Consider the following 27,416-nt stretch of genomic DNA (forward strand, 5'->3'; position numbering starts at 1 on the left):
TACATACTTGTGTTATTTGTTTATATTCATCCTCTGTAGTTTGACCTAGTTTCCACTTTTTCTAGGACTCTTTTTTGAGTTTCAGATCATTGAAGATCTCCCAGTTAAGCTAGGGTGGTCTCCTACCATACTTCCTATCTTTCCTACGCAGTAGGATAGTTTGCTCGTGTGTCCTTAATAATGTCTCTTTGAAAAAGTGCTAACTCTCTTGAACTGTTTTTCCCTTCAGAATACCTGGTGTTGTGAAGGATGAATGTTTTATTGGCATGTGTTAGAGATGATCACATCATTCACCAGTGGCAAAGCTGTAAGCAAATAATATAGGTTGTGCCAAATGCATGCCAATAAAACTTATGTCACTCCACACCATGATATGTTCTGTATGCACCACATTATTAAAACATGCTTTCTTTAAAACGTTTTAGAGGACTTTAAAAAATGATTATTGAGACTTTTTTATTCATCCAACTGTAAAGCCATATGCCTCAGTTGCCATGAATACAGCTGTACGGGATTCAAAGGGGGAAAGAAATTAAAACTATTACATTAAAAATACCTCCAAAAATGGCCTAAATAGCTTTTCTGTACAAAAATTGGTCACTCCTTTAAATCCAAATTCTGTAATCAACTGGAAAACTAAGAATATCCCCTTCCCAAACGTATAAAGTTTTCATTTCTAACTCTGCATGGCAGTGAAATGTAAATTTATGATATTTTATGTTTAGAAAAAACTGTTACTGGCCCAGGATTGAATCTCACCTATTTTGGAACTCAGCCAAGGGTAATCTGAGGAGGGGGGAGGAAATTCCACATTTGGAAGCAAAAGGAGGAAATGCTTTTGTGGTAGGGTAAGCGGCACAAAATGGGGGTGATTTGAAGCTGCTCATGAGTTTGTAACATCAGAACAATTCCCAAGAGATGGCTTAGTTGGCACTGATGCGGTCATAAGCATGTGATAAATTGTACAGGCAATTTTATCATATGAATAGCACACAGGTATATTATTAAATAGGCAAATGTAATTTCATTTGAATTTGCATGCCTGAAATCAAAACTAAGATGTGAATAACCTTATTAAATACGTTATTTTTTCTACATTACTAGTTGTCTTCTATAAACTTTTTTTAGAGAGTAAATCAGAAAATAACTACAAATACTTAAAGGAAAATCCTCCCCTTTCATAAAGGACACGAGTAGGGGACAGACATGCCACTTTAGCACTTTACATAATGCCATCATATAGTTATAGATCAAGGTAGCACAGGCAGGGCTACTGCCAATATGCTGCTAGACACTGTTTTTCCTTTTGATCGAGGCAGCAGATGCTCCTGACTAGTGTATGCTCCATCGACCAGGTACAAGGGCTAGTTGCCAGTTGGCAATGGACACACCTTCTATCTAGCAGTCAGCATCTCTTTGGAACTGTGGTGTGCAGGCCAACTCAATGCCTCACAGTCTCCAGCCCTAGGCAGAGGTCCGGACCATCTACTTGCACAGGGAGGAAGAGATTCCTTGTGTTTTCTTCCCCTCTCTCCACCTTGTGCACCAGCACAGCAGAGGTTAGGATCTAGCCCTTATCCAATACCACAATATTAAATAATGCAATACCGAAAAATTCTCAGGAAAGAAAACAGGAAAGAAGGAATGATATGGCAAAGATTGAGCATAACACTCAAATATGCAGTTCAGAACCTGTATTATTGTTAATTTATAGTTGATCTCATTCATCAGTAAAGTATTATAGGTACATATATTTTAAAAATATGGAGATAAGTTATTTAAAGAAGGATTTACTAATGGTGTTTATCCTTTAATGCTCTAGCTGACAACTGCCCGGGAGAGTTGTCCCTTTGCCTGTCATTTTCAGAGGACAAAGGGTCTTGGAGTGATGTTTTAACTACCCTGATTCTCTAAGGAGTCATTTTCCTTTACGAACCAGAAGCCTCTCTTTGCAAACTAAATTGGATGTGGGTCCAAAGATTCTGTGGTAAACACACTTCACCACCTTCCATTCCAAGCACTCTAATGTAAGCATACAGCTGCATTTACGTATTTTAAAAAACTACCAAAGCAAAACACTTCACAGCCTACAAAGAGGATGAGAGAAAAAAGGAGACCCGCATTACATTGTCTAATCCAACAGTGGAAGCACTGCGATACAACAATACTGAATGAGGAAGACATAAATACCTATTTAGAAAAGAATAAAAGCTGAATCTTGTGTTTCCGGTGTCCACATTATGGATTGTTAGCTTTCCAGTGCACAGCTAGAGCTGAGTAGAATTTTTAAATGATGTCACTAAGTCTGTGCCTTACACCTCAAGGCCATTGTTTCAAATGTTGTCAGTAGTAAGGTAACTGAAAATCATTACCATCTAACAGCTGTTTGGTAGCCTATGTAAAGTAACAATGCCTTACATTTCTATAGCATTTTTATTCAGAAGGTTCCCAAATTACTTCATAGACTGTACATAAGATTAATTTCATCCACTAATGAAATATAGCTAACCTACCCCAATGACACTATACAAACATTTGTGTGTGTGGGATAAATATAGGGGGTTTAGACAGACAAAATTAGCCAGCTGTGATAGTCCAATGCCTAGTAATAGGTTTCACAACCATCATTAATTGGTATCCATGGTAGCCATTTTAGAGATGCTAGCAACTGACAGAGCATTGAATTGATCTATAATAGAACCTCAGAATTATGAACACCTTGGGAATGGAGGCTGTTCGTAACTCTGAACAAAATGTTATGGTTGTTCTTGCAAAAGTTTACCACCTAACACTGACTTAATACAGCTTTGAAACTTCACTATGCAGAGGGAAAAGGCTGCTTTTAACCACCTTAATTTAAATTAAACAAACACAGAAACAGTTCCCTGACCCTGTCAAATTTTTTTTTGAACTTTCCCTTTATTTTTTAGTAGTTTACATTTAACACAGTACTGTACTTTTTATTCTTATTTTTTTTGGTCTCTGCCGCTGTCCGACTGCATATTTGTGGTTCCAAACAAGGTGTGTGATTGAGTGGTCAGTTCGTAACTCTTGTGTTCATAACTCTAAGGTTCTACTGTACTGTTTCAGTCTAGTGCTGGTCACTACTAACCAGACATGCAATGGAGAGGGGAACTTTGTACTGATACTTCTAAGAATGGAAGACATTACTCTTCAGAGCTGTAAATCCAGCATCTTTCAAGAAGTAACTTCAAATTAAACACATTATAAGTGGCAGAAAACCCAGAAGAGGAAAATACTTCTTAAAGAAAATGGTAACATTCAAAAAGAAGGTTGCTTTGTAAAATCTGACACTTGACTGAATAATATATTGTGATACAATTCAAATAAAAAACGTTATGACTTTCACAAAGAATACTATTTAAAACTGAGGCATCATGTGAACAGCCAGCAATATAGAATAATAAACTACACTGTGGTCAAAATATCTTAAGTTCTTGTTTTGTGAGCTATTTGGGAGAATCATTTGTAAAATTCAGAATTTTTAAATGGCACCTACCTGTCAGTGAGGCTCCTCCATAGCTGTGCACCTGAAATAAGCAAAGCATAAAATGAAAAATAGCACTGATATATACAGCAGAACTGTTTTTTCCCCCTTCAGTTTTTCAACAGTGCTCCAAATTACAGAAGAATTACTCTAATAATCTCTGTAGTTCTATAATACAAGTCACATTTACCCATATAACTAGTAAAAAAAAAAAATCATTCACCCTTTCCATTTTAAACAATGGAGTAACATGCTTCAGAAAATCAACATGTTTTTCTCACAGATCTTGGAAGACAGACCAGTCCTTGCTTACAGACAGCCCCCCCAACCTGAAGCAAATACCAACAACCGCACACTATACAACATAAACACTAACCCAGGAATCTATCCTTGCAACAAAGCCCAATGCCAACTCTGTCCACATATCTATTCAAGTGACACCATCATAGGATCTAATCACATCAGCCCCACCCTCAGGGGCTCGTTCTCCTGCACATCTACCAACGTGATATATGCCATCATGTGCCAGCAATGCCCCTCTGCCATGTACATTGGCCAAACCAGACAGTCTCTATGCAAAAGAATAAATGGACACAAATCTGACATCAGGAATCATAACATTCAAAAACCAGTGGGAGAACACTTCAACCTCTCTAGCCACTCAGTGACAGACTTGAAGGTGGCAATTTTACAACAAAAAAACTTCAAAAACAGACTCCAAAGAGAGACTGCTGAACTTGAATTAATATGCAAATTAGATACAACTAACTTAGGTTTGAACAGAGACCGGGAATAGTTGAGGCACTACACTAATTGAATCTATTTACCAATGTTAAGTATCCTCACACCTTCTATGGGTCATCTGGATTATCTCTTCAAAAGTTTCTTTTTCTCCTGCTGATGATAGCTCATTTCAATTGATTGGCCTCTTACAGTTGGTATGGCTACTTCCACCTTTTCATGTTCTCTGTATGTATAAGTATCTTCTTCCTGTATGTTCCAGTCTATGCATCCAATGAAGTGGGCTGTAGCCCAAGAAAGCTTATGTTCAAATAAATGTGTTAGTCTCTAAGGTGCCACAAGTACTCCTGTTCTTTTAACATGTTTTCTGTAAACTTGATATCTCAAAACAGTTTGAAATATACATGAAAAATCAATGTAGTTTTTTAACCTGGTCTGTCTTTAAACTAGAAAGATTAGATACCCAATGTAATCTAACTTTGTCACATTTTTGGATTGCAAAATTAGTTTACATTTGGATAACAATCACTTTCTGTATTTGTCATTATACTACAACAGTTTTGCCATCTAGTGGTTGGCTAGAGTTAAATAAAAGTTATTCTCCCATGAAGAGCTAACAGATATTCTCTTTTAGTTCAAGTGATAATTTGTTGATTTCAGATCTAATGAAGTTTCTGGTTCAAGCTAAAAGACAGATTCTTCATGAAAGTACTCAATTAGTAGTTTTGGACTTTCCTGAACTCTTCCTCTGAAGTCACTGGAGACATTTTATATTAGCTCAGGTGAAATATGACTATCCCATGATTTCACAGTTAGCAACATATAGCTTTATTGACCTTATCTAACATTGCTGGATTGCCAAATAATAAAATAGGAGTACACTCTTGCACTTCCAATCAGATCAGTAATATTAGGTGCCAAAAATGATTAGCTGGTACTCATTACTAAAGATCACATAAAACCTGTCACATAACAGAAAACACAAAGGCCTCAGTAATCTGAAGCAGCAGCACAGATAGGAAATATACTTCCTTACTCTGCTGCTGCTTTTTAGGGTATGCTTATACTGCAATGTAAGTCCCGGAATAGCAGAACTTGGGTTGGCAGACTCAACTTTTTATCAGCCTAGGGCTTGAGCATCTACACTCATCTGTAATTCCAGGTTAGAAACTGTTGAATCCTGGGTCCCAATCTGGGGGGCCGTTGCCTACACTGCATTAACATGGGCCTGAGTCCAACCACTCATATCCTAGACTTCTTAGCGTGCCTCTCGCCACACCGCCCCAAATGTGACTGCTCTAATTCTTTGTTCATGGTGCAGTGTGAGAAAACATGACTGTTCACCAAGCCTGACTGTCCCAGAGGACAAAGAAAGTTGATCTCTGGGATTGTGGAATACTTTTAATGTACTCCCACTGCACAAGTCCAGTGGGGTTGAATCTACATGGTTAAGCAATAGGGCTTGAACCTAGGTTCCCAGCTTAATTCAGGCTCAGAGCCAGGGATAGGGGGGTGGGAGGGAGGTCCAGAGCCTGGGTTCCAGCCCAAGCCTGGAAGTCTACATAGCAATGAAACAGCCCCACAGCCCGAGCCCAAGACAGCTGGCCCATGGGTTTTTTCTTTGCTGCGTAGATATACCCATAAAATCCTTGGATGCTGGGTCCGAGCCCTGGGTCATAGTGATTTGTGTGTAGATGCAAGGGGGGTTAAGCTTGAGCCTGAGTTTGAACCTTGGGCTTACACTGTAGGGTAAACATATCTTTAGAAACTTTTTATACACTTTGCAGGAAACAAGAGTCATGAAAAACGGGCAATGACATAATGAGTACAACTTTATTTGCAAGTGATTTTTCAGAGTAGAATTTCCTATTACAACTTCTTCAGAGATTACTAGTCATTTGTCTCAGAAAATGTTACACATTTAATGCTTTTACTATGACACATTACACATTCACAAAAATTAAACAAAGAATAGGAGCACCAGTAAGATGAGAGCCAGCATAGGCAAACATTTGTAAATTAAAGGTAAATTACGAAACTGATGATTGCCTTACCTTTTATCCGAGACAATACCATATCCTTCATTATCTGCATAATTACAACCCCAAGTATTATGAGAGAAGTCAGTTGATATACTCTCCAAGGAGTCAGTGCAAGGAACCTAGGATATATTTAAAAAAAAAATCACTCTAGATGTTTTAACTTATAGTATAGACTTACTTTATATAGGACCATGATTGTACCCAAACCTGAATAACCAAGTACAAACAAAATAAATGTATATTGACATTGCTTTAATAGTTCTATTGAATTTGCTCTTCTTAGTATCATTTCCAAGAAGCAAACACTGAATAATAGTATAGTATGGCCATTATACCCTGGCCTAAAAAACTATATTTAAGCATCTCTTGAACTTGATAGCGGAAACACTCTTTAAAAAAACCAACCAAACAAAAAAACCCATGAAACATTTTAGCTAAGAAGCAACAAGAAAAAACCTCAAAAACAAAATATGCTCAAGTGTTCCATGGGCATTTCCAAAGGTTCTAGGGGGAAAAGCTTTGTAATTGAAATCATCTAGGCGTTACATCCTAGGGAGCCTTTTTTTAAAATCAACATGAACAAAGGGTAGGAAGGAAAAAGGGACAGAATGGGCTTGTTTATATGATGTGGTAGAGCACTTTAGTGCGGTGTGAATTCTAATACACATTTGCATGCTGCGCACTAACTGGTCTTCAGAGAACCTGCTGCTGCTGCACACTAAAAGTTCCTTAGTGTGTCTTAATGGTACTGTTTGAAATGGGTATTAGAGAACTTTTAATGTAAACTGGCAGGGTCTACATCGGCCAACTAACAAGTGACATGCTCATGTGCATTAGAATTCATGTGCCACTGATGCACACTACCATACCCCATAGAAAAGCCCTTCTGTTTGCTTATTTTTTAATACAGAATCAGCAACAACCCTAAATATCTAATCTATGCTCAGACTAAATTCATATGGAAGTCCAATTACTTAATAAGGATTGATCCAGCTTTATAGAAAGATTAGACAATTATACTGCTCAGGGTATAATACCACAATTTGCTTTTAAAGAAATTAAGTTTTAATTATTTTTATTAATTATTTTATTATTTTTCTTTTTCATAACAAAATGGTAACCATGTCCATTCAAGAGAAGTTGGACTTAGAGCAGGGGTTCTCAAACTGGGGGTTGGTACCCCTCAGGGGGTCACAAGGTTATTACGTGGGGGGGAAGTTGCGAGCTGTCCGCCTCCATCCCAAACCCTACTTTGCCTCCAGCATTTATAATGGTGTTAAATATGTAAAGAAGTGTTTTTAATTTAAAAGGGAGGCCACACACAGAGGCTTGCTATGTGAAAGGGATCACCAGTACAAACATTTGAGAACCACTGACTTAGAGAGCATGCATACACTTGTTTACCATACTACTGCTGATCTTGGCATGCAAGTATGTATAGAAACATTTATCAAATAATTAGAATCTTCTCTCTTTCACTTGCAGATCTTTCACTTTCCACTAGAGTTATCCCTACAAGAAATGATCGGAAGGTTGACAGGATCCAAATTCACTTAGTGGAAAAAATATATTATTATACTGGAAGATATTAATGGCTCTCTGCAAGAAGGTCTTTGATCTATGAACACTAATAGACCTCATTAAAGGTGATGGGGTGTGTTATGCTCCTTTCTTTCAGGATAAACAGAAGGAACAATTTAAAGCTCCTTTACATAGTGGCAGCTGAAAACAAAGGAAGCCACTGTCCAAGACACTGGCCCACGTCATGTGGCCAAATAGAAAATAAGATATATGAACTGAGGGTAAGGTGACCAGACAGCAAGTGTGAAAAATCGGGACGGGGGTGGGAGTAATAGGAGCCTATATAAGAAAAAGACGCAAAAATTGGGACTGTCCCTATAAAATCGGGACATCTGGTCACCCTAACTGAGGGTTTCCCAGAGACTGTGGACTGATTGCTTGCAGATGTTCAAGTCTGCATGCAAGAAGCCAACAGCAAGACAAGTTTTGGTGAGTGCACACCTGGGAGGGAACCAAGAGACAGATCTTTTAGACAGATCTAACAGTACTTGTTAGAAAGGCACACTGGATTTCTAAGCACAGAAACTGCCTGGTGCTTGTTTCTACTTTGCTCAGAGAGACCGGATTTTATGTACAATCTTTGTAAATAAACTACATTACATCAACAAAATACCTAATTCTTATAATCAATTTCTCCTTCTAATGGAAACAACCCAACAAAGCCCCAAATATTAGCTAACCACTTCGGCCCAGAAGAGGGAACAATATACAGTTTTTGAAGTAAACTCGCATTCTGCTTATTGAAAATAAATAAATAAATAAAATAAATAGGTAGCTCCAGTCCCCAACAACCAAAGAAGGGTGCAACATTTAAAACAATTCCATAGTATATCAGGCAGATGATTTACCCAGAATTAACCTAGTGTGCTAGATTCCTCAGTGATTACAGGCATGCAATATTAGTGATTGTCTCTTCTCCAGTGAAGATGGTACCTGCGCCAACAGGAGGGTTTCTCCCATCTGCGTAGATATTCCAACTGCGCAAGAGGCAGTAGCTAGGTTAATAGGAGAATTCTCCCACTGACCTAGCACTGTATACACCAGGGGTTAGGTCTGTTTAACTGCTCAGGGCTGTGGATTTTTCACACCCAAGTGGTGTAGTTATATTGACCTAATTTCCTAGTATCGACCAGGCCTCAGTGTCTGTCTCTCTTTTTCTCACACACATACAATGTGTCAACTCCATAGGATTAGCTTTCTTGTGAATAGAAAAGATGTGAATTATAAAAATTAGTCACTCTGATGGTACCACAAATTGGCATTTTTGGTGTGCTTCAGCATACATGCTTGCCCGTAAGAAACTAGCAAGTGTACAGAGAATAATACCACAAAGTACACATGCACCCTCTCTGACATGCAAGTAGTAGATCTCCTTAATTCAAAACCCCTTTCCATAATGGTTCCAAAACTATGTTGTCCCAATATTTCCTCAAACATTTTGTACCATGAAAACATCCTTGATATAACATGAGCATTTAATCTGGCTGCAGTGAAGACTTGCCCTGATGTCTAACTTACCGAAGAGACTGTATATGGTGTGAATGGTCCACATTATTCCCTGAGAAAATGGGGTCTCATGACCCAGTAGTCCAAGAAAAGTGTATTGGACCTCTAAAAGACAGTGAGCAGACACCATTGCATGGCACCTGGGTCCAGATTTTCAAGGGTAATAGGCATCTGAAGATGCAAATAGGTGCCTAACGGGATTTTCAAAAGCCCTTAGGTGCTCAACTCCATTGAAGTGAATGGGATGTAGACATCTAGGTGCTTTGAAAAAAAATCTAATTAGGCATCTCTTTCCATCTTTAAGTGACTCATTACCTTTGAAAATAGGTCCCTTTGTGAAGGTCTGAGAGCCATGGCCACCCCAAATATGTACTTTGTATTGATGGGGTCATTGCTCATTTTGAGCCACGATACTTGCTGTATGATGACCTAACCATTGCAAGCTTACAAATTTCAGTGAGTCAAAGTAGTCCTAATTAATTCTAATTTTTCAGACATTTTTAAAATCACCAGGCCCAGATAAACTGTATCCAAGAACATTTTAAAAGAGCTGGTTAAGAAGTTCTCTGGACTGCTAATGTTGTTTCTCAAGTCCTGGATCACAGGGGAAGTTACAAAAGACTGGAAGAAAGCTAATGTTGTGCCAATTTTTTGATGAGATTACAAGTTTGGTTGATAAAGGCAGTAACGATGTAATATACTTCTGTAACGCCTTGGACTTGGTACCACATGACTTTTGATTTAAAAATCAGCATGATACAGAATTGGCATGGCACACATTAAACTGGCTGACAGATCTCAAAATGTAATTGTAAATGGAGCATCACTGCTGCTCAGGTGCGTCTCTAGAGGGGTCCTGCAGGGATCAGTTTTTGGCCCTATGCTACTTAATATTTTTAGCAATGATAAGGAAGAAAAAATCACTCAGTTTTCAGATTGCACAAAAATGTGGGAGTGGTAAATAATTAAGAGGACAGGTGCAGGGACCACAGGTCTTGAACACTTGTCCACAGGGCTTTCCAGAGCTAGTAAGCTCCATACTGTCATTCAGTGACCTGCTAATTGTTGTCAGAATAGGAGCTGAATTCTGACAGAAGACTCCAGTCCTGGAATCTGACTGACAGGATGCTATGCAGCCTGATTGGTTCATAGCTTCTATATAAACCCAGCACAGAAACAGGAAGCTGTCCAAGCAACTGGGTTTTCCCTTCTTTGCTTCCCTGGGCTGCGCCCCCTGAGATACCTGCTCCTACTGCATGCTGCCGACCGCCTGGTACCCTGGCCCTGCCTGCCTCCTGATACCTGATTTTGGTTTGCCCTCTGGCCTGTCTTGGATTATGAGCTCTGGCCTAACTCCCAACTCCTGCACCAACTACTAGTTCAGACTGCCCACATCCTGGTCACAACACTTTGCATGGACCACTTAAGCCGCAGAAGCAATCCCAGTGCCAGCAGAATGGACCTGGCTAACCCTTTGGGAGCACTGGACACATATGAGTGGACTACATGCCTTCATATGGACAACTAAACCCTACAGGCCCGTGTCATCCATCTGACCTCGGAGAACCAGCTATTGCTGGACCAAGTCATGCAGTTGCATGTTGACACATCACCGTCCATATATGGCTCGTACAGCCCTGTTCCCCAATACCATTGACAGAACAGTTTGATGATAATCACCTGTGATTCAGGGGTTTTATAAGACAGTGCTCCTTCTCATTTAGGTTGCTCTCAGTCCCAAGAAAACAGTCAGTTACCCCCAAATCAACTGGTACCCTAGATCTTACACCAAAGGCAGCACTGGTAGCCAATCCAAAAAAGGAATGACTCTTATTTACAGGTTAAAGCAAACAAACATATACACACAAAACTTACTATCTAAATCCGGAGAGTGACAGAGTTGTAGTGATCTATCAATGAAAAGAATCTTGCAGAGCAGACCCAGGAGTCAATCCCTGGGGATTTCTGGCTTCAGTTTAGAGTCTCTGGCCGTTCATAGTTCAAATGGCCAAAAAGATGGAAAATTTTCCTGTGGCTTTGTTTTATTTCCTCCATTCATCTTCCAAGCCCACAGGACTTCCTTGCATGTAGTATTTCCAAGGTGTGATAGGACCATTAACCAGACATTTATATTGCAATAATTCTTGATGGCCTATCTGATTTTGATAGTCATTTGGAACGAGGGAGAGGAGGAATGATTCCCATGCCTAAATTCACAAGTTCAGGGCAAACATTTTTAAAGTTATAAATTTTCTTATAGGATGGAATATACACATTATAAGTGAGATTAATGCATGCAGCAACTTACAAGCATTTCATAGAGTCTAAACACTAAATTCATTCTTATAAGACGAACACCTATTTTGAGCAAAACTAACATACAGGAGACCTGGCCTGGTCTCCAGCTACAAGGCTGTCAGTTCTTCGCTAATGCCTGCAACCTGGGCAGGAGCTGGCATCTGGCCTGTCAGCATCACACCACAGCCAGAACAGTTTGACAATAATCACCAGTGATACCCAGAGTTTATAAACCAGTTTCATCTCCTGTTCATGACGTCCCCTCAGTTCCATAGCACTGATCGTGCAAAGATGAGTCTGGTTATCAGTCGGCTGTTTAAGGAAGTCTTACACTGTGCCTCCTCCTTCTTGGAGTGCAATAGACCAGTAGTGTCCAACTGGGAGGTCTTCCTCCAAGGCATGTCAGTCCTCTTTGATGATCTACACCGAGCTTGAACAGCAGAGGCTATACTAAGGAAGCTCCAACAGGGGCAGGGAACAGTAGCCTCCTGTGCTGCGCAATTCCACTGCCTCATGGCCAATACTGACTGGAACAAGGCAGCACAGAGTTAGTTGTTCTGGTGGACCTGAAAGACTAAATGAAGGACAAATTAGCCCGGGTAGAGACGTTCATGAGTCTGGATGCCCCGGTGGATCTTTCCATCCGTATAGACAATCTGTTATTAGAACAAAGAGGGAAAAAATGGAGGTCTTGTGACTCTCCAATCCAGGTACTGTGATCTTTTCACCACTGCCTCCAGCCAAACCAATGCATACAGCCCTGCACAGATACAAAATTTGTATCCGCATCCGATCTGCAAACATGTCCCCTGGATCTAAAGCATATATCTGCAGATTGCTGGGCTCTACACATAAAATTTGGATCCACATCCATCCACAATCCGCAAACATGTTGCGGATATCTGCAAATTTGCAGGTCTCTACCAATGTGGGCAGATGTGGGCCATCAATGGCTCATCCCCATAGAAAAAAAGGAACGATGACGCCAGCACCATCTCTGCTTCTGTTACGGTGAGTCAGGTCACTCCATTTCTGCCTGCCCTCTATGAACTCTAAGGAGTCAGAGAAAAGAGTTTCCTCACATTTCAGTTTTGACTGGAATGCACCTGGAGCCCTGCCCAAGGGTTCTCCACTTCTAGGTGCTGGTCCAGTTGGACATACCTGCGGTGCCCCTATAAAATCCCGTCTTACCAGCCCTGATTGAATCAGTGAGCTACATCTGAGTCATCGATACAGAGGCAGCCCAGATCCTGCAGATTCCCCTGAAACCTAAGGCCACTCCTGACCTTATAGCAATTAACTGATAGCTCCTCCCCGTCCTCTGATCCAATAACGGAGGAAACAGCTCCCCTGGAGACCATGATTCAGAGACACAGGGAAAAGTTACAGTTTGATGTGATCCATTCACCATGTTTTCCATGATCATTGGTATCTCCTGGCTGGTCCTCCACGATCCACTCACTTGGCGACAAACACAAGAAGTCTGTTTTCTATCAACACTGCTGGAGACCAGGGGTTGCTGTCCCAACATCCAAACCTTGAGACTCAGATGGGGGTGGCTGTCCAGGCAAAATCTTCCATTGAAGCTACATCTGAACTTCCCTCAAAATACCAAGACTACAATGATGTTTTTGAAAAGAAGAATGTGGAAATTACTTCTCCATCAGGATTACGACTGCCCAACAGAGCAGCAGCCGGAAGGAAAAATACTCTCTACACAAATTTATGCCATATCAGAACCCGAGCTGACAGTGCTCCAAGAGTACCTCCAGGAGAACCTGGCTTGAGAGTTTATCGGCAAGTCAAGCTCATGAGCTGGTGCACCACTTTTTGTCAGGAAGAAAGATGGCAGTCTCCAACTCTGTGTTGATTACCTTGCACTGAATCAGATAATTATCAGGAGTTGTTGCCTGCAATTTGATTCCTGAGTTGCTGGATTGTGTGAGGGCTGCCCATATATTAATTAATTTGAACCTTTGGGAGGCACAGAAGCTTGTGTGAATTAGGGCAGAGAACAAGTTGAAGACTGCCTTCCAAATCTGGTATGGCCACGATGAATCTCTCATAACACCCTTCGGTTGACCAATGCCCCTGCCACCTTCCAACATTTTATAAATGATGTGTTCCAAGACATACTGGGACCTAGGTGACATATTGATTTTCTCCAACTGCCCTGATCATCATAATGCTCATGTCCAAAGCGCCATGGAATGCTTATGGCAGCACGTCCTTTATGAAAAGCTTGAGAAGCCTGCCTTCTATCAGACCTTCAAAGAGTTCTTGGGCTTCATCTTATTCCCAGAAGAGAACCAGAGACACCCACACAAGGTCCAAGTCATACAAAATCGGCCAACTCGCCACACAGTACACATCTTGAAACACTTCCTGGGATTCGCCAATTTTTATCAAATGATTTATCCTGAACTTTTCAAAATAAAACTGAACCCCTTACTACTGTCGTCCAGAAAAACATCCAATTCCATTGGTCTCCCGAGGCCCAGCATGCATACAATCAGCTAAAACTTGCCTTTGCTAAAGCACCCATATTGGCTCATGCCAATATTACATTTGCCTTTGTTGTAGAAGCTGAAGAAATATGCTCAGCTCTGGAAGTAAAGAGAAAAGCCTTTATCGAATGGCAGAACGATCCCTCCTCAGTCTCCAAACGGGACCATTTCAAATACCTTCAGAGCAAACAAAGAAGGACCTCTGTCAGATACAAGACAATTGGTGGGAGAGCAAAGCCAAAGAAATTGAGCACTATGCTGAGACCCACAACTCAAAGATGTTCTTCAATGCTATTAAGACTGTCTATGGACCTTCTAAACTAAGGATCACCCCACTGCTCTCAACAGACAACACAACGCTGATTAAAGATAAAGAAGGCATCAACGAAAGATGGCGAGAACATTTTAGCAACCTTCTCAATAGACTATCAACCGTAAATAATAACGTCCTCAATGAAATTCCACAACAACCTGCTCTGACAGATCTTGACTCTCTGCCCACTATAGATGAGATTAAGAAAGCTGTTAGCCAGATGAGTTCAGGAAAAGCTCCTGGAAAAGATGGGATACCAGCAGAGATATACAAAGAAGCAGGTCCAGCAGCACTAGCAGCGTTACACAGCGTGATCATCAGCATCTGGGAGGATGAAAACATACCACAGGACCTCCGCGACACTACCATTTTCTCTCTTTTCAAGAACAAAGGCAGCAAAGCAGAATGTGGAAATTATAGAGGCATATCCCTCCTCTCCGTTGGAAGGAAAATCATCGCCCGCATCATCTTGAACCACCTAATAGCCAGTATTTCTGAGGCAAATCTACCTGAAAGTCAATGTGGTTTTCGACCTGGCCGGAGCATAGTCGACATGGTGTTTGCTGTCAGACAAATACAAGAGAAGTGCATTGAACAGAACATGCACCTGTATGCTGTCTTCATAGATCTGACAAAGGTGTTTGATACCGTCAACAGGGAAGCCCTTTGGACTATTCTAACACGAGTTGGCTGCCCAAGAAAATTTGTCCAGATTATACGGCTTTTTCATGACAGCATGATAGGCGAAGCATTGTCTGATGGAGCCACATCTGCCCCCTTCAATATCACCACGGCATGAAACAAGGATGTGTTCTCGCTCCTGTCTTATTTAACCTGTTCTTTGCATGCGTCCTCAACCATGCAATGAAAGATCTGGATCGAGGTATACATTTGAAATACCGGCACGACGGTTCACTTTTTGACCTCCGTCGCCTGAATGCAACGACCAAGACAGTGCAGAAACTCCTTCTTGAGGCACTCTTTGCCGACGACTGTGCCCTCCTGGCTCACACTGAAAATGATCTTCAGCACATTGTCAACAAGTTTGCAGAGGCCTCGCAACTCTTCGGACTAATTATCAGCCTCAGAAAGACAGAAGTTCTCCATTAACCTGTACCTGGATCAAATGCTTCTGTCCCAAGTATCTCCATTGATGGTACTCAGTTTAAAGTAGTGGAGAACTTTAAATATCTGGGTAGTGTCATATCCAGTGATGGATCACTGGATAATGAGATCAACGCACGAATATCCAAAGCAAGCCAGGCACTTGGCTATCTGCGTGTCAAAGTTTTAAACCACTACAACATCCAGATTTTAACAAAACTGCTTGTGTACAGAGTTGCTGTTCTTTCATCTCTTTTGTATGGGTGTGAAACATGGACACTATATAGGCGTCACATCAAGCAGCTCGAATCATTCCACATGCATTGCCTCTGCAACATCATGAAGATCCACTGGCAAGACAAACTGCCCAATCTTGAGGTCCTCGAGAGAGCCCAGATGACAAGCATCGAAATGATCATCATGAAGTCACAGCTACGTTGGACCAGTCATGTCAGCCGCATGGATGCCAAAAGAATCCCCCGTCAGCTTCTCTATGGTGAGCTCTCCCAGGGCATCTGGCATATAGGTCGTCCATGAAAACGTTACAAGGACACATCAAAGCCAATCTGCAGTATAACAGTATCAAACCCAGGGACCTTGAGGATGCCACCAGTGACAGAACACAGTGGTGAGCAACAGTCAGAAATACCTGCATCGCCTTTGAGGAAGACCGCTGCCAGTGTCTACAAGAGGCACGCGAACGACGTCACAGAGCACCAGCAGCGTACAACCCACTGACTGCGAATTTCCCATGCAACATCTGCAGCCAAATGTGCACCTCTAGAATTGGCTTGTATAGCCATCAGAGAGCACACCATGAGACCAACAATAGATGATTTACTCAGATTTGTCATCATTGCATTGGATCGATGGACTACCAAGAGAAGCTGACATCTCTAGTACAGTGATTGTGGCTGTCCTCTCCCAGTGATGTGGTCCCAAACGTGTGTTATACCTGTGTGCTTACTACTCAAGGAAGTTCACTCCCAAAAAACTAAGCTACAAAATACTTGATAAGGAACACCTGGAGATAAAAACCTACTTTACAGAATGGCAGCACTCCCTGGAAGGAGCTTGTCACCGTCCAGGTATTCACTGACCATAAAAACCTGGAATATCTACATATGGTGAAAGCCTTAAACCAACACCAGCTTTGGTGGGCCCAATTTTTTCTCACCATTCAATTTTATCATCACCTACCGCCCAAGATCCGAAAATGGCAAGGCGAATGCCCTGTCCCAAAGATGTGGTACCAACCCACGAGGCCCCATCCAGGAACCAACCCTCATTCTCAAATCCCATAACTTTCTCAGTGCAGCTTGTCACCACAGTATACTCAGATTGATATGCTCTGCCTCAGGAATTCTGTCTTATTAACAAGCTATTATCCACAAGCAGCAGCATGACTCCCGGGAAATGTCACATGTGTAAGGAACTGTATCTACATTCATGGGTTGCAGTCCCATAACTATGCCACAATATTCTCCTAGCAAGAGATTTGGGGTACTTCAATACCCAGTGACTAATAGCCTGCTCCTTTTGGTGACCCTGGATGCACCTGATGATGCAGTCATTTATTGTCCCCTGCGATAGTTGTTCCTGAACCAAGACACCACATCACTAGCTCTGCAGTCTCCTCCAGTCTTGGAGACCCCATCTTGACATTGGGCAGCCATCACCCTAGACTTGATTACAGAATTACCAGAATCCAACAATTTTAAAACATTTTTGACAGCCGTGACCAATTTACTAAAATGGCCCACTCCATCCCTTCCCTCTCCTGAAGGGCCAGCCTAGCTCTGGATTAACCATGTAGTCTGTCTTTGCGGCCTTCCAGAATGCAACACCCTCCAATCTGAGGGTCTCAGTTCATAGCCCGGTACTGGCACAACACCTGTTGGGAATCCATGCATCTTTCCTCTGCTTACCATCCCCAGTCCAACGGCCAAACAGAAAGGGTCAACCAATTTTTGAATAGTATCTGTGATGCTGTAAACACCAGGAGGACAATAGGTGTTCACTTCTCCCCTACACAGAGTTTGCCTATAACAATGCAGACCATGTATCTTTATTTATATGATTTTAGACTTGATTTTAACAAATAGGGAGGAACTCATTGAGAATTTGAAAGTAGAAGGCAACTTGGGTGAAAGTGATCATGAAATCAGAGTTTGCAATTCTAAGGAAGGGTAGAAGGGAGTACAGCAAAATAGAGACAATGGATTTCAGGAAGGTGGATTTTGGTAAGCTCAGAGAGCTGATAGGTAAGGTCTCATGGGAATCAAGACTGAGGGGAAAAACAACTAAGGAGAGTTGGCAGTTTTTCAAAGGGACACTATTACGGGCCCAAAAGCAAGCTACTCTGATGGGTAGGAAAGATAGAAAATGTGGCAAAAGTCCACCTTGGCTTAACCACGAGATCCTGCATGATCTAAAAAATAAAAAAGGAGTCATATAAAAAATGGAAACTAGGACAGATTACAAAGGATGAATATAGGCAAACAACACAGGAATGCAGGGGCAAGATTAGAAAGGCAAAGGCACAAAATGAGCTCAAACTAGCTATGGGAATAAAGGGAAACAAGAAGACTTTTTATCAATACATTAGAAGCAAGAGGAAGACCAAGGACAGGGTAGGCCCACTGCTCAGTGAGGAGGGAGAAACAGTAACAGGAAACTTGGAAATGGCAGAGATGCTTAATGACTTCTTTGTTTCGGTCTTCACTGAGAAGTCTGAAGGAACGCCTAACATAGTGAATGCTAATGGGAAGGGGGTAGGTTTAGAAGATAAAATAAAAAAAGAACATAAGAACGGCTGTACCGGGTCAGACCAAAGGTCTATCTAGCCCAGTATCTGTCTACTGACAGTAGCCAATGCCAGGTGCCCCAGAGGGAGTGAACCTAGCAGGCAATGATCACGTGATCTCTCTCCTGCCATCCATCTCCATCCTCTGACAAACAGAGGCTAGGGACACCATTCTTTACCCATCCTGGCTAATAGACATTTATGGACTTAACCACCACGAATTTATCCAGTTCTCTTTTAAACGCTGTTATAGTCCTAGCCTTCACAACCTCCTCAGGTAAGGAGTTCCACAAGTTGACTGTGCGCTGTGTGAAGAAGAACTTCCTTTTATTTGTTTTAAACTTGCTGCCTATTAATTTCATTTGGTGACCTCTAGTTCTTGTATTATGGGAATAAATAAATAACTTTTCCTTATCCACTTTCTCAACATCACTCATGATTTTATATACCTCTATCATATCCCCCTTAGTCTCTTCTTCTCCAAGCTGAAGAGTCCTAGTCTCTAATCTTTCCTCATATGGGACCCCCTCCAAACCCCTAATCATTTTAGTTGCCCTTTTCTGAACCTTTTCTAGTGCTAGAATATCTTTTTTGAGGTGAGGAGACCACATCTGTACACAGTATTCGAGATGTGGACGTACCATGGATTTATATAAGGGCAATAAGATATTCTCAGTCTTATTCCCTATCCCCTTTTTAATGATTCCTAACATCTTGTTTGCTTTTTTGACCGCCTCTGCGCACTGTGTGGACATCTTCAGAGAATTGTCCACGATGACTCCAAGATCTTTTTCCTGATTTGTTGTAGCTAAATTAGCCCCCATCATATTATATGTATAGTTGAGGTTATTTTTTCCAATGTGCATTATTTTACATTTATTCACTTTAAATTTCATTTGCCATTTTGCTGCCCAATCACTTAATTTTGTGAGATCTTTTTGAAGTTCTTCACAATCTGCTTTGGTCTTAACTATCTTGAGTAGTTTAGTATCATCTGCAAACTTTGCCACCTCACTGTTTACCCCTTTCTCCAGATCATTTATGAATAAATTGAATAGAATTGGTCCTAGGGCCTGGTCTACACTATGCGTTTAAACTAATTTTAGCAGCGTTAAACCGTTTTAACGCCGCACGCGTCCACACTACAAGGCCCTTTATAAAGGGCTCTTTAAATCGGTTTCTGTACTCCTCCCCAACGAGAGGAATAGCGCTAAAATCGGTATTACCATATCGGATTAGGGTTAGTGTGGCCGCAAATTGATGGTATTAGCCTCTGGGTGGTATCCCACAGTGCACCACTGTGACCGCTCTGGACAGCAATCTGAAATCGGATGCAGTGGCCAGGTAGACAGGAAAAGCCCCGCAAACTTTTGAATTTCATTTCCTGTTTGCCCAACGTGGAGCTCTGATCAGCACGGGTGGCGATGCAGTCCCAAATCCAAAAAGAGCTCCAGCACGGACTGTACGGGAGATACTGGATCTGATCGCTGTATGGGGAGACAAATCTGTTCTATCAGAGCTCCATTACAGAAGACGAAATGCCAAAGCGTTTGAAAAAAATAAGACGGTTACTCACCTTTGTAAGTGTTGTTCTTCGAGATGTGTTGCTCATATCCATTCCAGTTAGGTGTGCGCGCGCCGCATGCATGTTCGTTGGAAGACTTTTTACCCTAGCAACACTTGGTGGGTTGGCTGGGTGCCCCCTCAAGTGGCGCCGCTATGGCACCGGATATATACCCTAGCCGACCCAGCCACCCTTCAGTTCCTTCTTGCCGGCTATTCCGACAGTGGGGAAGGAGGGTGGGTTTGGAATGGATATGAGCAACACATCTCGAAGAACAACACTTACAAAGGTGAGTAACTGTCTTTTCTTCTTCGAGTGATTGCTAATATCCATTCCAGTTAGGTGATTCCCAAGCCTTACCTAGGCAGAGGGGTCAGAGTGAGATGTGGCAGAGTGCAAAACCACTGAGCCAAAGGCTGCATCATCTCTAGATTGTTGGACCAGAGCATAGTGTAAAGCAAAGGTGTGGACCAAGGACCAGGTAGCTGCGTGACATATCTCCTGGATTGGTACATGGGCCAGGAAGGCAGCTGATGAAGCCTGAGCTCTGGTAGAATGTGCAGTGAGATGGCCCGAGGGAACATGAGCCAGGTCATAGCACGTGCGGATGCACGCCGTCACCCAAGAGGAGATCCTCTGGGAGGAGACAGGTAGGCCTTTCATCTGGTCAGCCACAGCAACAAAGAGTTGGGGTGATTTCCAGAAGGGCTTCATCCGATCGATATAAAAAGCGAGCGCCCTACGGACATCTAAGGAGTGTAACTGCTGTTGCCGCCAAGATGAGTGAGGCTTTGGGAAGACCGGAAGGAAGATGTCCTGATTGGTATGGAAGGGTGACACCACCTTAGGGAGGAACGCCAGATGCGGTCACAACTGTACTTTGTCCTTGTGAAAGACAGTATACGGTGGGTCCACTGTTAGCGCTCGGAGACTCGTCTGGTCGATGTAATGGCTACTAAGAAAACTGTCTTCCAGGACAGGTATAGCAGCGAGCAAGTTGCCAACGGCTCGAATTGTGGAAGCATAAGCCTGCTTAGGACTAGATTGAGGTCCCAGGTAGGGGCAGGGCGGCGTACCTGGGAGTAGAGGCACTCCAGGCCCTTGAGAAATCTAGTAACTAAAGGGTTTTTGCCTCAGCCGGGGCACCCATGATAGCAGCAAACACTACGGAATGACAGATAACCATCATCTCATTGCCAATTTACAATGGCAGCAGACGGTACAGAACGACTGATAACCGTCGCTGCTATCATGCAAAAGCAAATGAATGCTGCTGTGTAGCACTGCAGTATGCCTCTGTCAGTGGCATCCAGTACACATACGGTGACAGTGACAAAAGGCAAAACAGGCTCCATGGTTGCCATGCTATGGCATCTGCCAGGGCAACCCAGGGAAAAAGGGGGCGAAATGATTGTCTGCCGTTGCTTTCCCGGAGGAAGGAATGACTTGATGACATTTACCCAGAACCACCCATGACAATGATTTTTGCCCCATCAGGCACTGGGATCTCAAACCAGAATTCCAAGGGGCGGGGGAGACTGCGGGAACTATGGGATAGCTACGGAAGAGCTACCCACAGTGCAACGCTCCGGAAATCGATGCTAGCCTCGGACCATGGACGCACACCGCCGAATTAATGTGCTCAGTGTGGCCGCGTGCACTCGACTTTATACAATCTGTTTTACAAAAGCGGTTTATGTAAAATCGGAATAATCCCGTAGTGTAGACGTACCCTAGGACTGACCCTTGGGGAACACCACTAGCTACCCCTCTTCATTCAGAGAATTTACCATTAATTCCTACCCTTTGTTCCCTGTCTTTTAACCAGTTCTCAATCCATGAAAGGACCGTCCCTTTTATCCCATGACAGCTTAATTTACATAAGAGCCTTTGGTGAGGGACCTTGTCAAAGGCTTTCTGGAAATCTAAGTACATTATGTTCACTGGATCCCCCTTGTCCACATTTGTTGACCCCTTCAAAGGACTCTAATAGATTAGTAAGACATGATTTCCGTTTACAGAAACCATGTTGACTATTGCTCAACAGTTTGTTTTTCTATGTGTCTGACAATTTTATTCTTAACTATTGTTTCGACTAATTTCCCCGGTACCGACGTTAGACTTACCGGTCTGTAATTGCGGGGATCACCTCTAGAGCCCTTTTTAAATATTGGCGTTACATTAGCTAACTTCCAGTCATTGAGTACCGAAGCCAATTTAAAGGGCAGGTTACAAACCTTAGTTAATAGTTCTGCAACTTCACATTTGAGTTCTTTCAGAACTCTTGGGTGAATGCCATTGGGTCCCGGTGACTTGTTAATGTTGAGTTTATCAATTAATTCCAAAACCTCCTCTAGCGACACTTCAATATGTGACAGTTCCTCAGATTTGTCACCTATGAAAGCCAGCTCAGGTTTGGGAAAATCCCTAACATCCTCAGTCGTGAAGACTGAAGCAAAGAATCCGTTTAGTTTCTCCACAATGACTTTATCATCTTTAAGCGCTCCTTTTGTATTTCGATCGTCAAGGGGCCCCACTGGTTGTTTAGCAGGCTTCCTGCTTCTGATGTACTTAAACATTTTACTACCACCTTTGGAGTTTTTGGCTAGCTGTTCTTCAAATTCCTCTTTGGCTTTTCTTATTACACTCCTGCACTTAAGCTGGCAGTGTTTATGCTCCTTTCTATTTGCCTCATTAGGATTTGACTTCCACTTTCTAAAGTAAGTCTTTATCTCTCACTGCTTCTTTTACACGGTTGTTAAGCCACAGTGGCTCTTTTTTAGTTCTTTTACTGTGTTTCTTAATTTGAGGTATACATTGAAGTTGGGCCTCTATTATGGTGTCTTTAAAAAGGGCCCATGCAGCTTGCAGGGATTTCACTTTAGTCACTGTACCTTTTAACTTTTGTTTAACTAGCCCCCTCATTTTTGTATAGTTCCCCCTGTTGAAATTAAATGCCACAGTGTTGGGCTGTTGAGATGTTCTTCCCACCACAGGGACGTTGAATGCTATTGTATTATGGTCACTATTTCCAAGCCGTCCTGCTATAGTTACCTCTTGGACCAGATCCTGCGCTCCACTCAGGACTAAATCTAGAGTTGCCTCTCCCCTTGTGGGTTCCCGTACCAGCTGCTCCATGAAGCAGTCATTTAAAGTATCGAGAAATTTTATCTCTGCATTTCGTCCTGAAGTGAAATGTTCCCAGTCAATATGGGGATAATTGAAATCCTCCACTATTATTGGGTTCTTAATTTTGATAGCCTCTCTAATTTCCCTTAGCATTTCATCATCACTATTACTGTCCTGGTCAGGTGGTCGATAACAGATCCCTAATGTTATATTTTTATTAGAGCATGAAATTTCTATCCATAGAGATTCTATGGAACATGTGGATTCGCTTAAGATTTGTACTTCATTTGAATCTACATTTTCTTTCACATATAGTGCCACTCCTCCCCCTGCATGACCTGTTCTGTCCTTCCAATATATTTTGTACCCCGGCATGATTGTGCCCCATTGATTGCTCTCAGTCCACCAGGTTTCTGTGAAGCCTATTATATCAATATCCTCCTTTATCACAAGGCACTCTAGTTCACCCATCTTATTATTTAGACTTCTAGCATTTGCATACAAGCACTTGAAAAACATGTCCCTGTTTATTTGTCTGCCCTTTTCTGATGTGCCAGATACTTTTTTTATGTGACTGTTTATCATCTGATCTGGCCCTTACGTTATCCTCTTCTGTCCTCTGCTCCTGACTATAACATGGAGATTCTCTATCATCAGACTCTCCCCTGAGAGAAGTCTGTGTCCGATCCACATGCTCCTCTGCAGTAGTCAGCTTTCCCCCATCTCCTAGATTAAAAACTGCTCTACAATCTTTTTAATGTTTAGTGCCAGCAGTCTGGTTCCACTTTGGTTAGGTGGAGCCCATCTCTCCTGTACAGGCTCCCCCCATCCCAAAAGTTTCCCCAGTTCCTAATGAACATAAACCCCTCCTCTCTACACCATCGTCTCATCCACGCATTGAGACTCTGAAGTTCTGCCTGCCTACCTGGCCCTGTGCGTGGAACTGGGAGCATTTTTGAGAATGCCACCATAGAGGTCCTGGATTTCAGTCTCTTCCCTAGCAGCCTAAATTTGGCTTCCAGTAGATCTCTCCTACTCTTCCCTATGTCATTGGCACCTACATGTACCACGACCACCGGCTCCTCCCCAGCACTACACATAAGTCTGTCTAGATGCCTTGAGAGATCCGCAACCTTCGCACGAGCCAGGCAAGTCACCATACAGTTCTCCTGGTCATCAAAAACCCAGCTAGCTACTTTTCTAATGATCGAATCTCCCATTACTAACACCTGCCTTTTCCTAGCAACTGGAGTTCCATCCTCCGAAGAGGTAACCTCAGTGCGAGAGGCAACCCTAGCACCATCTGGAAGGAAGGTCCCAACTATGGGAAGGTTTCCCTCTGCTTCCATTGATTGCTCTACTTCCCTGGGCCTTTCTTCCTCCTCAACAGCACAGGGGCTGTACGACTGGAGGTGGGACAATTCTACAGTGTCCCTGAAAGCCTCATCAACATACCTCTCTGCCTCTCTTAGCTCCTCCACTTCCGCCACCCTGGCCTCCAAAGACCGTACATGGTCTCTGAGGGCCAGGAGCTCCTTGCACCGACTGCACACATACGCCACCTGCCCACAAGGCAGGTAATCATACATGCTACATTTGGTGCAATAAACTAGATAGCCCCCACCCTGCTGCTGGGCTTCTGCCTGCATTGTCTCCTAGTTAATGAAAGGATGATTTAAAGAAAGAAGTTTTGAATGTAGTTTGGTTTATAGGTTTTAAGGGGAATATAGGGGCACGGTTAGAACCGACAAGGGACCCCCACTCCCTTCCTGCTCCCCTTCCAAACTCCCTTGCGAAACTCTCTGTTAGTAGCTCCTGGTTGCAAAGCTCCCTGGTTGCTTGTGCATGGCTTTATAAAGCCCTGGCCTGAGTGAATGCCCCGCCCCCTGATTAAGGCTCAGCCAATTACCATAGGCTTCTAGCTTTCCAATCTTCCTGTGAAGCTCACAGCATCCACTGCCAGCCACAGCACATGATCCTTCAAACAACCAACCCACCCACCAGACTGACAAACACAAGCTCAGCACACAGCAAGTAACCCCCAAACACAAACAAACACACACTACAGACAGTAACTTACCCCACAGATGCTGTATTTACTCCTCCTTCACCTGGAGAACTCCCTTGCAAAACTCCCTGTTAGCAGCCCCTTGTTCGCAAAGAACAAGTGAAAAATCACTTAGAAAAGTTAGATGCCTGCAAGTCACCAGGACCTGATGAAATGCATCCTAGAATACTCAAGGAGCTAATAGAGAAGGTATCTGAGCCTCTAGCTATTATCTTTGGAAAATCATGGGAGAGATTCCAGAAGACTGGAAAAGGGCAAATATGCCCATCTATAAAAAGGGAAATAAAAACAACCCAGGAAACTACAGACTAGTTAGTTTAACTTTTGTGCCAGGGAAGATAATGGAGCAAGTAATTAAGGAAATCATCTGCAAACACTTGGAATGTGGTAAGGTGATAGGGAATAGCCAGCATGGATTTGTAAAGAACAAATCATGTCAAACCAATCTGATAGCTTTCTTTGATTGGATAATGAGTCTTGTGGATAAGAGAGAAGCGGTGGATGTGGTATACCTAAACTTTAGTAAGCCATTTGATATGGTCTTGCATGATATTCTTACCGATAAACTAGGCAAATACAATTTAGATGGGGCTACTATAAGGTAGGTGCATAACTGGCTGGATAACCGTACTCAGAGAGTAGTTATTAATGGTTCCCAATCCTGCTAGAAAGGTATAACAAGTAGGGTTCCACAGGGGTCCGTTTTGGATCGGCTCTGTTCAATATCTTCATCAATGACTTAGATATTGGCATAGAAAGTATGCTTATTAAGTTTGCAGATGATACCAAACTGGGAGGGATTGCAACTGCTTTGGAGGACAGGGTCATAATTCAAAATGATCTGGACAAACTGGAGAAATGGTCTGAAGTAAACCGGATGAAGTTTAATAAAGATAAATGCAAAGTGCTCCACTTAGGAAGGAACAATCAGTTTCACACATACAGAATGAGAAGAAACTGTCTAGGAAGGAGTACGGCAGAAAGGGATCTAGGGGTTATAGTGGATCACAAGCTAAATATGAGTCAACAGTGTGATGTTGCAAAAAAACCAAATGTGATTCTGGGATGCATTAACAGGTGTGTTGTGAGCAAGACACGAGAAGTCATTCTTCCGCTCTACTCTGCGCTGGTTAGGCCTCAACTGGAGTATTGTGTCCAGGTCTGGGCACCGCATTTCAAGAAAGATGTAAAGAAATTGGAGAGGGTCCAGAGAAGAGTAACAAGAATGATTAAAGGTCTTGAGAACATGACCTACGAAGGAAGGCTGAAAGAACTGGGTTTGTTTAGTTTGGAAAAGAGAAAACTGAGAAGGGACGTGATAGCAGTTTTCAGGTATCTAAAAAGGGTGTCATCAGGAGGAGGGAGAAAACTTGTTCACCTTAGCCTCTAAGAATAGAACAAGAAGCAAAGGGCTTAAACTGCAGCAAGGGAGGTTTAGTTTGGACATTAGGAAAAGGTTCCTAACTGTCAGGGTGGTTAAACATTGGAATAAATTGCCTAGAGAGGTTATGGAATCTCCATCTCTGGAGATATTTAAGAGTAGGTTAGATAAATGTCTATCAGGGATAGTCTAGACAGTATTTGGTTTTGCCATGAGCGCAGGGGACAGGATCTCGATGAGCTCTCGAGATCCCTTCCAGTCCTAGAGTCTATGAATCTATAGGACAAAGCCTTTTCTTAAAAACATCAACAAAGGGTACCATCCTGATTCCACCCACAATTACCCGCAACATCTCCCAACCTAGCCACCTGAGACTTAATGTAGCAGAGAGATTCATCAGGACTAGGCATGAGTATGGCTCTCCACCCAGCATCTGTGCACAAACAGACCTGCTTGCAAGCTGGACTTTCAATTCCCAGGGCCCTTTAAAGATCTTTTGGCAGGTTAATTCAGTCACTTTTAAACTACAACTATCCTGCTCGCTGAAGGTTCACTTGGTGTTTCATGTATTATTTTTGAAATCTTACAAAGAAAACACTTTCCTCACAGGACACTTGCTCTGACCAGTCGGTCAGATCGCCCCCGTCCCGGTCATGATAATAGGTCAAAGAAAACAAAGAATGTACACCAAACTCAGAGGATGGGGGACTATCCTGGGCAGCAGTGACTCTGAAAAAGATTTGGGGGTTGCGGTGAATAATCAGCTGAACATAGGCCACAGCACTGCACTTGGGGCCAAAATGACTAATGCAACCCTCAGATGCATTAATAAGGAAAATTCAAGTAGGCGTAGAGAAGTTATTTTACT

At 42.4% G+C, this 27,416-nt stretch overlaps 1 protein-coding gene across 3 annotated transcripts in view; it reads right to left on the minus strand.

Annotated features, from left to right (window-relative positions):
* Positions 1-27,416, minus strand: part of RETREG1 (reticulophagy regulator 1) — a 105,796-nt gene that overhangs the window by 67,775 nt on the left and 10,605 nt on the right. For all 3 annotated transcript variants that reach the window (XM_030551740.1, XM_030551738.1, XM_030551739.1), the window contains exons 2-3: positions 6,304-6,410; positions 3,521-3,551 (exon numbers count right to left, since the gene is read on the minus strand). In XM_030551740.1, the coding sequence (XP_030407600.1) occupies positions 3,521-3,551; positions 6,304-6,343 (71 nt within the window). In that variant the 5' untranslated portion in view covers positions 6,344-6,410. The remainder of the gene's footprint in view (positions 1-3,520; positions 3,552-6,303; positions 6,411-27,416) is intronic.

The sequence above is a fragment of the Gopherus evgoodei genome, chromosome 2 (assembly GCF_007399415.2).
Source record: "Gopherus evgoodei ecotype Sinaloan lineage chromosome 2, rGopEvg1_v1.p, whole genome shotgun sequence".
In the NCBI taxonomy this organism is placed as follows: Eukaryota; Metazoa; Chordata; order Testudines; family Testudinidae; genus Gopherus; species Gopherus evgoodei.